The sequence below is a fragment of the Nelumbo lutea genome, chromosome 5 (genome assembly GCF_056320005.1).
Source record: "Nelumbo lutea isolate HS-2025 chromosome 5, American lotus-T2T, whole genome shotgun sequence".
Lineage (NCBI taxonomy): Eukaryota > Viridiplantae > Streptophyta > Magnoliopsida > Proteales > Nelumbonaceae > Nelumbo > Nelumbo lutea.
This window is the reverse complement of record NC_142688.1, coordinates 53,933,241-53,946,371: the sequence shown is the minus strand read 5'-3', so window position 1 is coordinate 53,946,371 and position 13,131 is coordinate 53,933,241. Positions and strand designations below refer to the sequence as shown.

At 42.4% G+C, this 13,131-nt stretch overlaps 1 protein-coding gene across 5 annotated transcripts in view; it reads right to left on the bottom strand.

Annotated features, from left to right (window-relative positions):
* LOC148852461 (transportin-1-like) overlaps window positions 1–4,687 on the bottom strand; it is a 101,241-nt gene extending 96,554 nt beyond the window's left edge. For 3 of the 5 annotated variants that reach the window (XR_016099342.1, XR_016099343.1, XM_088945223.1), the window contains exons 1-5: window positions 4,137–4,480; window positions 1,522–1,809; window positions 1,008–1,097; window positions 790–867; window positions 96–176 (exon numbers count right to left, since the gene is read on the bottom strand). Coding sequence is in view for 3 of the 5 variants with exons in the window: in XM_088945223.1 (XP_088801349.1) it covers window positions 96–176; window positions 790–867; window positions 1,008–1,097; window positions 1,522–1,809; window positions 4,137–4,313 (714 nt within the window). In the remaining 2 variants the exon portion in view is untranslated. Of the gene's footprint in view, window positions 1–95; window positions 177–789; window positions 868–1,007; window positions 1,098–1,521; window positions 1,810–4,136; window positions 4,481–4,515 lie in introns of those variants that run through there. The other 2 variants (XM_088945224.1, XM_088945225.1) reach the window with 2 other exon arrangements.
* Between the last annotated feature and the right edge of the window lie 8,444 nt (window positions 4,688–13,131).

Sequence of the window (13,131 nt, the reverse complement as noted above, 5' to 3'; positions counted from 1 at the left end):
GTGCTTCCTAAAGCAAGGCATCTCAGATAAAAGTACATACTTGTAGTCAACTTTCTATCATTCCTGACCATGTAATAGCATTGAGAAATACTCACCAATTTTCGCACCTCCGCAGAAGGATCAAGAGCAAGAACAAACAAACCTTGGAGGTACTGATCCATTGATCGAGATAAGCCCTGTGTTAAAAAATAAAAAAATAAAAAAAAATAGAAGTAAATACTGGTGCTTCCAACAACAGCAGAACAATCAGAACAATATAAATGAAGAAAATAGAATTAATGTTATAAGACTTGGACTGGACTGCACAACTCAGTAATGAGAGGGCAATCTGGTTTTTAGTTTTTCTCGAAAGCTGAACTCACAACCTCCTATTTACAAAGAATTGAATATTACCATTAAGCCACAACACTATTTTTTACTGGTTTTTAGTTGACTGGTCAGAAAAACGTCTGACCAGTCAACTAGAATCATAAATGTGGTAGCCAATTAGGTGTTATTTATCAAAATTCATGGGTGGGTTTTGATTGGTCAAAACTCTTTCCATATCATATCTTTTCCGCATCATAGATTTTCCTATATATATATACAAAAACATGATTTACAAGACTTGCACTTCAAGCACTAAACCACAGACATACATGTTATAGTATACATAATTATATCTCTAGACATTATGGGTCACTAGGTCAACCTCATGGTTGAATTGCTTGACCTGTGAAGAGATGGCCCTTCCAGTTTGATGAATGATCTGAATCTTACAACATTGAACAGAACATCAGATGTACTTGCCTTCGGCATCAACATAATGAAATGATTCACAGAACCTAAGGAAAGCTTTCTGAGTGAGGCATGTGGGGATTGGAAAAACTGCACCAATCAAACCAAATAAAGATTTTCAGTATAAACTATAGCACAGAAAATATATCATTCAACTTCAAACTCATATGGAATTGCATAGAAAAAAGACCAGCCCATTCAATCATGGCAAGAAAAAGCTATCCTGTCACCTGGAACAATCTGGGCAAGAATATATTGATGGGGCGTTCAGCTAATCCAGGTACATCTGAATCAAGCTCTTGAGGGATGTCTTCACAAATCTGAGGTGCACCAAATGATTAATTTGTCAGAAATGAATATGATTTCTACATAAAAAGTGCAAGCATAAAGTTTTCAAAGAACAGAACAGAGTAGTAAGATTTTAGGAATTTCTCGATTGATTATGCTAAAATTATATAGGCAACAGATGATGTTATGTCAATAGATGCTCCATTGTTCATCTGATTATGGATATTCCATATATCAATTTTGCAAAATGCCACTTCCGAATATCAGATTGCTGCTCATACACACGTTACTATGTTTTGAAAAATACATAGTGATCCAGTACACTAGGAGATAAGAAGCTTTAACAAGCACTTAAAGGAACTTGTACTTCATTTACACCATCAACACAAAAGTTACGTCTCAAACAAAAAAATAAATAAGTTACTCATATCAGTGACCATTAAGTTACAACAATACCTTGTACAAAGCATCCATAGCACCTTCCATATGATTTAAGTCATTGCTCTCTAAACACTGTAAGAAGGCTTGCAAGAGGTCTGGCCAACCTAATATCCGCCCTTGTTGAACAATGACACTTATAATTGTTCCAACTGTAGACCTGATGTGCCTATCTGCTGCTCCTAAGCAAGGTAATAATTCTGATTTTATGTATTGCTGATTTGAAGGCTCCATGGATTTGAAAGCAGTTCTCAAATTATTTTTCAAAAGCAAACCAGCTGCTTGTCGAATTTCCACTGGTGTGCCCTGTTTGAAAATAAAAGGAAATTCTTCAAAACCAAACGTAAAAAGAGCATGAAATAAAAAAAACATCCCCTAAACCAAATATTAACTTCTTCTTCAAGCATACAATGAAACAAACAATTGGATCATCAACATCTAAGCCTTATCCCAACCATATGGGGTCGGCTATATAAATCCTGCGGAACAACAAAGCAATTCAACAATAATGCAGAACCAACCAAAGAAGCCTTCATGGCAATGGTAATCACAAGTGGGCATTACAATGCAAGACAACCAGTACATATTATTTACATAATATAAATGACCTCATTGTCGAGATGGCCACTTGGTACCCCTCCAAATAGGAGGTACAGGTTCAAATCCGTGGAGCTCCATGCTCTTCATGGTATGGCCAATGGGCATCACATGCCTGCTCTGCCCCACCCCCAATTCACTGTAATGTATAGTATGTAATACCAAAAATAAGTACATATTATGTACATATTACCCAACTTGAGATGCATGATTCTTAGAAGTACTGAGGTTAAAACAACTTGTAATTGAAAATACAAATTAAGTTGGAGGGTAGGGAGGCAGGAGGTTGTCGCTACACACCTTCAATTTGCAGACGACCTGATCCTGTTTTGTGAAGGTGGGCAGGAATCTGAAGGAGATAATTTCTCTTTTCAAAAAGGTCTCCAATCTAAGAGTGGACTTAAGGAAGAGTGGAGTGGCATGAATTAACTTGCAAGAAGAGGAGTAGTTGCATTATGCAGAGCTGTTGGGCTATGAAAGAAAAACTTGGGCATTGGAGTACCTCAGGCTTCCTTTTGGTGGCAATCCAAGCTCAGAAGATTTTTGGAAACCAGTACTGGAAAGATTTGCTAAGAAGTTGGCGCTGTGGAAAAGAAATTATATCTTTTCAGAGGCAAGATAACTTTGACTAAATCCACAATGGTCAACTAACCCATTTATTTCCTGTCCACTTTTAGGATTCCAGCGAAGGTAGCAAATAAGTTAGAGAAATATATGAGGGATTTTCTTTGGGAACCAAGGAAGCAAAGACCATCTGACCAATGGAAAGTGGTGTGTGGGGCCAAAGAGCAAGGTGGGTTAGGGATAGGGAATTTGTTACACAAGAACACTACTTCACTAGGGAAATGGTTGTGGTGCCTACCTTTAGAAAGAGACAAGCTTTGGCGTAAAAGTCATTTTGAGTATTCATGGTGCTTTGGACAATGGGTGGGATGCTAATGTGGCTCTTAATTCTCAGAAAATTCCCCCTATATATATATTTACAAGGTTATTCCTTCCTTTCTAAGCTTTATCAGGTATGATTTGGGTGGTTGTTTTAATGTTTTGTTTTGGGAAGACCGTTGGTTTGGCAATTCCACTCAAAGAATACAAATTAAGTTTATAATAAAGAAATGTTGGGGTATGAATACTATATGATGACTGCTTATATGCTCTGGACTATTTGCTAACAAATTGGATTGGAAGAGTAACAAAAGTTTAGATAAAATATGTCATACAACATCAAGAGAAAAACCATTATCGTCAAATAGAGCATGTTACAATCCAAGACCATAGGAAATATGTGTAAGATATAAAGTAAATTAATACTGCAAGAGTAAAACATCACAAAGATGATACAGAAAAAGAATGAGAAGATATGGAGAATCGAGAACCAAGCTTAAGTTGACATCAAATTGCGACAGAGTTAACTTCAGTATCACGAATGTGCACGGGAAAAGCAAAATATTTCCATAAGTAATGAGATGATAGTTCTACTTGAAAACATCCTAAACCCCCAGTTAGCAAAACACGCAGAGCGGCAAGGTGAAGGATGACCTACACATAAAAGGATTGCATACCATTACACAGTAAGGTATAGCGTCAACTGAGGGCAACCATTTCCAATTAGTTACCCATCGCCCCCCCCCCCCCCATTAATATGTCCTCCGTTTCTTACTTTTAATTCCAAATTTAACTTGAATCTGGATTTTACTAAAACAAACAGTACACTTAAGTCCGAAGACCTAGAAGCAAATGTTAGGGTGCAATTAAAGAAAGCCTGACATTATGAACAACAACCACTACAATCCAATAGAAGGCATTCCTATTATCAGTCCTAGATCCCAGTTCACTAACAAAACTCATCCAATCAACTAATAGCTACACCCAATTCTCAGTTTCATCAACAAAACACAACACCCAAAGCATAACAAAATAACTCGAGCAAAAATGAAATAGAATAAACTTGCATGTAATGCCAATCAAACAAGCAGAACTACAATACAAACAAAATAAAGCCCAATCTTTTTCGGTTATGATCAAATAACCGAAAGTACCTCTGCACGGGCAAAGATGAAGGCAAGATACTTATTGAAATCGGGGTGCTGACTGTATTGCTGGAGCTGCAACCAAATCTGGGGGCGATCAGGGGAAGGAGAAATTTGCTGTTCGAGTAAGTGGCAGATCTCTCTGAGACCTTCTTCGGTGGGCTGCCACTGAACAGAGGCCGCCATGTTTAGGAGGTTTGCAGCTTTAGTTATCGGAGGTTTCAGAAGGAGACCTGCAGGGGAGGAAGTAAGGAATCTAGAGAGAGAGAGAGAGAGAGAGAGGGAGAACTTTTTTATTAGAGCGAAACAAGCCTAAAAGCCTAAGAAAGCAAACGGTGGCGTCTGGATTGACCAGTATTAACCGGATGAGAATCACTATATGTCTTACTGACTGAATTGAATTGTGCACGTTTCTTTGCCCGTTTGGGGCTACTGAGTTCTGGCGTTGCACTGTAGGCCTTAGTGCCTTACATGAACTGAGCTGTGACCTGAGAAATCGACTTTTCAGTAAGCTATTTTTTGTAATTTCTCTGAAGTGGCTCAATGCGCTCAATAAACGTAGACCCTTCCAAATAGGCCCTCAATTTTTTTATAATCATGGTACATCCATCATTATAAGACAAATTTGTAACTGTTTAGGTTTGTATAAAATATAAATATAAATAATTACAGTGTAAAACCTTGTATTTTGTATTATTTTGCATGTATTTGTATTATACATATTAACAAAAAAAAGACAGATATGTAATTCTAATTGTAAAGGATAGAGGGGTGTTAGTTTAACAAGTGTTGGAAAATGGAATCTTCTAGGCAAGATATGCTCATTAAATGGAATCTAAGCATGAATTCAGGTATTTGTTACTTTGGGTTTTTAGTAAAGGGTAAAATACAAAAACCTCCCTAAAGTTTCTAACAATCATAAAAACCTCCCTTATAATTTTATTTTAACAAAAACCTCCATTAAAGAACTCAACAAAAATCTCCTTTCCATTAATGATCCATATGGAAAGCGTTAGACCCATACATTAATTTTTCAAATACCTATTTTACCCTTTTGCAAATTAGCATAAATACTCATATTTGAAAATTCACAAAAAATAATTTCCCTGCACAATATATCACATGTTCTATTTTTTTTCTTAAACAATTTGAAAATAGTAAAACAACATTGCAGTGTTCTCCTTGAACCTTTAAAATGATACCAGACAACAGTCAAGGTTGTGATCACGTGCTTCATTATGACAACGCCACCAAAGAACTCATCAAAGAGGAGGTCAAGATGGCATATCTATGCTTGTGGAGCCCAGATCTCCTGCCCACGTTTATCGCAGACACACATGGAGAACATCTCACCCTCTGCATAGCATTATGCAGGGGGAGATGTTCCCAATTCACAGGGGCTGGTGTATTGTGGGTAGGCGTGGGCAGGGTTCTCGTGGGTAGATCCAAAGTCATGCTTGTGTTTGGATGGGAAAGGCAGAAACAATGTTTGCAGTTGAGAAGTCAAATTTCTTCTCACTAATAAAACTATTAGTGTACACTATTAGTGTGGAGCATCCAACACTAATAAAACTATTCTCTCTCTCTCTCTCTCTATCTATCTATCTCCCATTTCTTCTTTCTTCTAGATTATGCTTTTTTTTGTCTATTTTCTTTCTTGTTTTAGATTTTTTGAGGCTTTTTTGTGCATTGCTAATGATGCTTCTCAATCCAAGGTAGTTATTGAACCGAGGTTACAGTCAGATAATCTTGCCAACTAGGCGGAGCCAAGGTGGAAGGATGAAGCCACACTCCAAGATCCGCAACCAAAGGCCCAAGGAGTTATCCCCGAGTAGAAACTTCGACGCTCAAATCAGTTGATGAAGGTGGGTGGTGGGGCCGAGTAATTAGAGAACGATGCTGGTTCGAGCATAGTAACATTATGCAGGTTCAGAGTTGTATCCCTTACCTTGAGCGGGAGGTACCTTTTTATAGTCGAAGGTCCATGTCCTGGTTAGATGAGGCTTCTGGGGTTGTTGGGATGAGGTTGTCCGTCGAGGCGGCGTGGTACTGGCGCAGCTATGGTGATAAGGCGGCCACAGAGGTGCCAAGTGGCATTCAGGGCCATCTCAACCATAACCCAAACACCACTCCCCAGTTCTGAAGTCGAGGAGTGTAGTGCTCGACCACAGTGTGGTGTGGTTGAGCTCTTCGGTCCTTGACTAAAGAACTCAAGTTTGAAGTTGATTGAGGGTGCCTCTGAACGGAGGACCTTGGAATTGAATCGGTTTTTGGGCGGGCCAGCCGGTTCGGTGCTCATGTCATGTTGACAGAAGCGATGTTTCGTCTTCCCGAGGTTACATGCATACGAAGGTCAATGGCGTCGTTTCGTCTTTCCCAAGCTGTCACAGGGCTGTGTTTGATCCATGTCGTTGATCTTGCCTTGATCTGGATTATTGGGAGCCCTATAAAAAGGGGGTGAAGAACATTCGTACTTTGTCATTTGCAAAAGAAGTTGCGCTTAGATCTCAGCGAGAAGTAGTCTTTGGTGCTCGGTGTTTGCCTCAATTTCGCGAATCTAATCCTTTCTTGGTAAGATGTCTTCCTCGTCTTCCCACTCTTCTTCCTCTGCTTCTGCCTCTTCCTCTTCCAATTCCTTTTTCATTTCCTATTTTGAGTCTGAGCTAGGTTCTCTCACCGAGGCTGCTACGCTCGATGTTCTTGAGGCTAATGGCCAAGGGGGCCGAGGCCGAGGACTTTGAGGGGATTTCTTTTGAAAGGGATGTTGACCAAGAAGGTTGACCTTCCTTTGCGGGCTGGTCACCGATTTGGGACCACACAGTGTTGTTTGTCACCTGGGGACATGACTCTGATCCGGGCTCTTTGTGTATGAGAAGAGCCTGGAATCTGGGTTGAGGTTCCCTTTGTATGAGGATCTTGTCAAAGTGTTCGAGTGGTACTGAGTACAGTCCGTTCAACTGATGCCAAACTCTCTTAGGTTCTTGATTGGTCTCATATCTTATTGCTTCATTCATGATACTGAGATTACCCTAAGGGTGGTCTCTTACTTCCTTTAACTGAAGCACCAACAGTAGGGATACTATTACTTCTTGGCCCGACAGCGTATTAAGGTGTTGGTTGGGACCCCGCTCTCGGTGAAGCACTAGAAAGAGAAGTTCTTCTTTGTGCGTTGTCCCGGAGGCTTGCCTCTACCAACTAAGCTCCAGAAGCCAAGGACGAAGGTAAAGCAGCCTGAGCTGGCCTGGCTCACCGAGGAAGAGAGGGCAACAATAGGAACGATCGAGGAAGTCAATGTAATGCATTACACGTCCTTCTCGATGTTGATTTGTGCTAGGCTAATGAGTGAGGAGGTCGGTCCATTTTCTCGCTTCGGTTCTATTGATCTCTTTTTCGTTTACTTGGTGTTTAACTGATACTGATATGTTGTTTATCACATGCAAGTGTTGAGATGGCAAGCCGTAAGGAAATTCTTTGCCAGATGAGGGTTGGGCAAGACAGGCGTAGCCAAACTGCTCAAGGGGCCCAACCCTGACATGAGGTGTTATAGCTGAGGTTTGCCAAGAGGACTCCCCAGCAACAAAAGAGAGCACGACAGCAGGCCGAGGAATAAGTCATGGTGGGTGACTCGGAGGAGGGAACCCAGGCCGTTCATCCCCTTCCCCATGAGGGAACATGCTAGAGGGTGGTAGACAACATCCATATGCTGCGGTGGAATGTCAGTACTGAGGACGAGCTTAGAACAGAGGGTGTGCCCACACAGCTTCTCCGTAGCCTCTTGACGCAAGCCATGAGGTGGGAGGCAGTGGAGTCCAAGAGCGGCACCCCGGAGAGAGTGCTCATCCTTCAAGCTGCGTCGGTATGTCTTCGTTTGCACTATGTTTTTTTTTTTTCGGTCGGTTAAAGTTGTTGTGTTGATACTTTGCTTCTTTTTACAGAATGCTTGCTTGGGAATCGCGGTAGTTGACCGTCTTCAGTCGGTGTGGCGCTTCTATGAGTCTAGCCACACCGAAGTCACGAACCTGAAGGCTCAATTGGCCGAGCTCGAGGCGGCAGGTGCGTGGACGGCCACGCTAGAAGCTAAAATTGTCGAGCTGAAGCATGACGTAGATGAGTAGTTTGAGACGGTCTACAAGCTGAAAGCGCGCACCAATGAGCTGAAGGAGGTGCGTGAGAGGCTGTAGGAGGTCGATGAAAGGGAGGCTCGGGCAAGGGAGGAGGCAATTGCTCAGTTCAAAGCCTCCCAGGAGTATCAGAATGAGATGGGTGACTTTGCGGCATGGTCCTTCGATACGAGGTTCAACCTTTACTGAGACAAGGTTCTATGGCGATTCCCTGACACTGCCAAGACCGTGCAAGGCTTGGGCCCTTATGATCCTGATATTCCAAATGAGGGTGACACCATTGCTGTTGAAGTGCCTAAGGAACCTGAGGAGGCTGTGGATCGCCCTGCCAAGGACTAAGGTGCCTATCTGCTGCTACTATTGCTCATATGATTTTTGTTTTGCTTTGTCAATGTTGTCCTTTTTTCCTTTTTTTGATGATGTAAACGGATCGGTATGCTGAGCCTAAAATCTTGTACAAACTTTTAATTAATGGAAACGATGCTTTTTGGTTCTAAGCTTATGTACTTTTGCTTCCTTTTTTTTATTTTGTTGAACCAAGTTGTAGGCCTTGGTCTTATTATGGCTGAGGTCTGGAGTGGCCGAGATCTATTGTCTTCAACTTTCTTGGTCGAAGTGTTTTCTGAGCTCTCATCTCTTAAGAGATGCTCAGTTAAAGGTCTTGGGGAGCTTTCGACGCTTCGTGGTCTAGCCGTTCTTTAGCTAGCTCTGATATGATGCTTCATTAGCAGGGTGTGCGGAGTTCGGTGACCACCTTCTAGCCTTTGGAGGTGGGAGCATTCTTCCCCTCTTTGGGCTCTGCCGTCAACGGTTGAGTCAACTGAATTGGTCGGCTATACGATGTCGGGCAAGCGTGTCGCGATACATTGTAGGCTTATCGGTTGGCCGAGTCAATGTCTGGGCGTTCCAACCGTTAAGAGTTCGGCTGCACGATGTGTGATGTGCATTGTGTATCATGCGATCTGTCGAGCGGTGTGTGTCGTGCAACGTGTGTTGTGCGATGCATGAAATGCGGGGTGTTGAATAACTAAGTGCAAAAGAAAGCTGTCTTTATTGATGTGGAGTCACTAGTAGTACATTCTTAGATTCCTGATATTCCAACTCCTCGGTATGGGCCTTCCGTTGTTAAGGTTTTTGCGGTTGGGCGCTTTCCTCAGCCCGAGCTGCTCCCTCCTCTGGTAGTCATCCCGCTTGAGATCACGGTGATGACCCCGACTGGGGGAGCCCGGGGTGGGGGTTTGGTTTCTAGTCGTTGTTCCTCTGCTTTCTCATCCTTGTTGTCGGTAAACTCACCGAGGTATTCATGCCTGGCAGGTCCTCAATGTGGTGGGGCAGATTGTAATAGTCATAGGTGTCGTGGTCGTGGTCTCGGTGGAACGCATAGTATTTGTTGTGGTTTCTCTTATTGCTCTCGGACTTCATCTTCTCGTGCCATCAGACGTAGTTACAGTCACAAATTTGCGTCAAGATTTTAGACCGTGGTGTATTCAATGGCGTGAAATTTCTGTAAGTCGATGGTGGGGTCCTCAGTCTTCAGTTTGACTGACAATCCTATCTCTTGTAGTCTCGGTCCGCCCTCTATATCCTGTGTTCCTCAAAATCCCTTCTCTTTTTGTTAGGCCATTCTTCCTCATCTTTCTCTTGTGCTTGTGATTCTTCTGAGTTGATGTATTTCTGTGTGGTTCTTTAGCCCATCTATGGTTTGAGGAGCATGGCGGAGGCCGTGCTGGATGGTGGTGACTGTCACTGATTGGTTCAAGGACCGGACCTATAGAGCTCTGGTGTTGAATATGGTGAGATACTCCCTGAGAGACTCCTTTCCTTTGCCGCACTTGCATGAGGCTCATCGAAGTCTTCTAGTGTTTTCTATTGGCTGTGAATTGGGCCAAAGATTGGTTCTCTAGCTACTCCCAAGAAGAGATGGAGCGCGGAGGAAGGGAGGAGTACCATGTCAAAGCCACGCCCTTAAGAGTCGCCATGAAGGCTTTACACATCAAGCCTTTGAACGTGTCGTGCAGCATCATCTGGGATTTGAAGGCTTCAAGATGGTCGTCGGGGTCTCCACTTCCATCATACCTCTCGAACTGTGGTGCTCGCAAGCTGGTCGAGGGAAGCTAGTTCACAATTTCTTGGGTGAAGGGCGACTCCTTGGCGGGTTGGCTATTCGGCTCCCCTGGTTGGATCATGGGAGGGGTCGCACTTCTTTGGGCTTGGCTACATTCCAACTCGGTTAGGCGTTGTCAGAGTTCTCGGATCTCTACGTCTCTGTTGTCCGGGGCCACAATGTGCATGGCTCTTTCCTTCTTGGGCCTGGGTGAACCTTGACCGAATTGGACTCAGCGGTGGAGACCGACTGATGCGGTGTCCGTTTGTCGAGCCTTTCTTTGGCAGGTACTTGGGTGGTCTGATGCGTTTTGTTGTAGTTGTCGTGTCTGCGGGACCGGGTTAAGGAGCTCAATCTTCTTGACGTCTATTGCTTTTTTTTATCAGACCACACCTTCCCCTTGTCTGACCGATGCTTTTTGGGGTCCTTAGGGCAAGGGTGCATTGGGGCAAGAGGAATGGTCTATGTTGGTTGTGCCGCGAAGCCCAGCGTCTGCAATATGGCCAAGATTTGGTTGACCTTCTACTACATTACTTGAAACTGGGTAGAGTCGATTGCGACTTTAGGTTTGGGTGGTTGAGATTCTCGCAGTGGAGGGTTACAGTGAGAGCGGGATCCCCAAGATGGAGATCGACATGTTAAACATTTCAAATCTTTTCTTGGCATCTTTCTTGATTGCGTGGTGAGAGAAATTAGGAATGACTTCTTGTGCAATTCCCACAAGAAAGTGGGAAGCTGAGTTGGGCGATCGCAGTCAGATAATCCTGCCAATTGGGCGGAACTGAGTTGGAAGGACGAAGCCGCACTCTAAGATCTACCACCAAGAAAGTGGTTAGAGGATCGAGCAGTTATCCCTGGGTAGATACTCTGACGTTCAAGTCAGTTGATAAAGGTGGGTGGTCGGGCCGAGTAGTTAGAGAACGGTGTTGGTTCGAGCAGAGTAACAATATGGGGGTTCAGAGTAAGACCCCTTATCTTGAGCGGGAGGTACCTTTTTATAACTGAAAGTCCGTGTCCTAGTCAGATGAAGCTTCCGGGGTTGTCGGGATGAGGTTATCCGCCGAGGTCTTTAGGATAAGACCTAATCCCCAATGGAGTTGTCCCCATTCATTCTCCTGTCTTGGTCACGTTTATCCACATGATGTGGTGCCGATGTAGCTGAAGAGATAAGGCAGGACGCAGTGGTGACGTGGTGCTGACACAACCACGGTGATAAGGCAACCACGAAGGTGCCACGTATAACTCGGGACCAACTCAACCATAACCCAAATAGTTAACACATGATGATTTTATTTTTTGAGTTTTTTTTTTTTTTTTTTGTGTGTTGCCCACATGCGATGGTTGTTTCTCCTCTTTATTTTGGTTTTTAGATTTATAGTTTTCTCTGCAAAATCAATTATAATCGAATATTTGACATTTTAATCGAAATCGAATTCGGTTAGGATTTCTAAATATCCCATGGATTTCGATTTGAATTTGAATCACTTATTATGTAATCAGAATTGAATTCGAAGATGGCTTGATTCGATTCGAATTCGCTCCGTATACAGGCCTCGTGCATATGTTTGTGAAAGTGTACCTCACTTGGACATGTACATCGTGCCAGTGTAAGCCCATCAACTAGTATAACAGACGTGGATGCCTAATATACATAGGTTAATCTAGATGCATCCTTCCTATTGGATGGTTCGTTAGTTGAAGAATCATGTGAAGAAATGAAATGACGAAAATGATAATCTACTTCTTCGTATGTTTATATGAGCAAAACACTACACCACACTAGTTGACCAACCAGCTGCATTTGGCCCAGGTATCATATATACTTGGGTAACGACCAATGAACACTATATAATATTTCCTATCAGCCATTAATGATCGACCTATAATGAGAGAATATATATTATCAAGTATTAGATTAACATAAAGTATCTAGAACACAAAGTACCTACATATAATAAAGTATCCAAAACACAAAGTTCCTACGCACAATAAAGTCAAATACATCTCCATCCATTGCATAATATTAGAAGAATTACGGTTCAGCCCAGTGCCAGAATTCATAGGCTCAAAGTACAGTTGGGGTAGATGCTAGCTCGGAATTGATGCCAATTCATGGGCGGGCATTTGTGCATGGGATGGTGGTAATTGACATTTTGAAATGTTGTACATCTGTAGTGGAAATCAGAATTCTATAGTGGGCATGTCCGTACTTTTCCGCATAATATTTATGAAAGCCAGAGAAAAACAAAGATCATGACCACCAACATGGATTATGTTGACCTACACCTCCTCAATGGTAGCTTATTATTGTCAGCATATATTGTATCTGTAAGTTGTTGCCTATGCAACATCTCTTGTTGCTAATTCACATTGCCAACATCAATGTATTCTTCATTTGTCTCAAACGGATGTTGAATTTTGAACTCTTCATCATTCTCAAACTCGTGAAGTAGGGTGTCTGTGTCCTAGTTGCCATGATAAAGTTGTGTATTGCCATGCAAACCACAACTATTAATCGCTATGTTCTTAGTGGAAACATGACATACACTTTAGCATATGGAATCGAGCCTTCAACACACCGAAACTCCGCTTGATGACGCTTCTCAATGAGGCATGGGCATTGCTAAAGTATTATTCTTTTGTTATAAGCCGTCCTCCCTTCCAAAAATTGGAAAATGGTACCGTGTATCACAGAATTGTGCCATATAACTAGTCATGTTTCGGTATGCAGAATCAATAACATAATACTTACCTAAGAATGTGTATGGAACAAGAATAT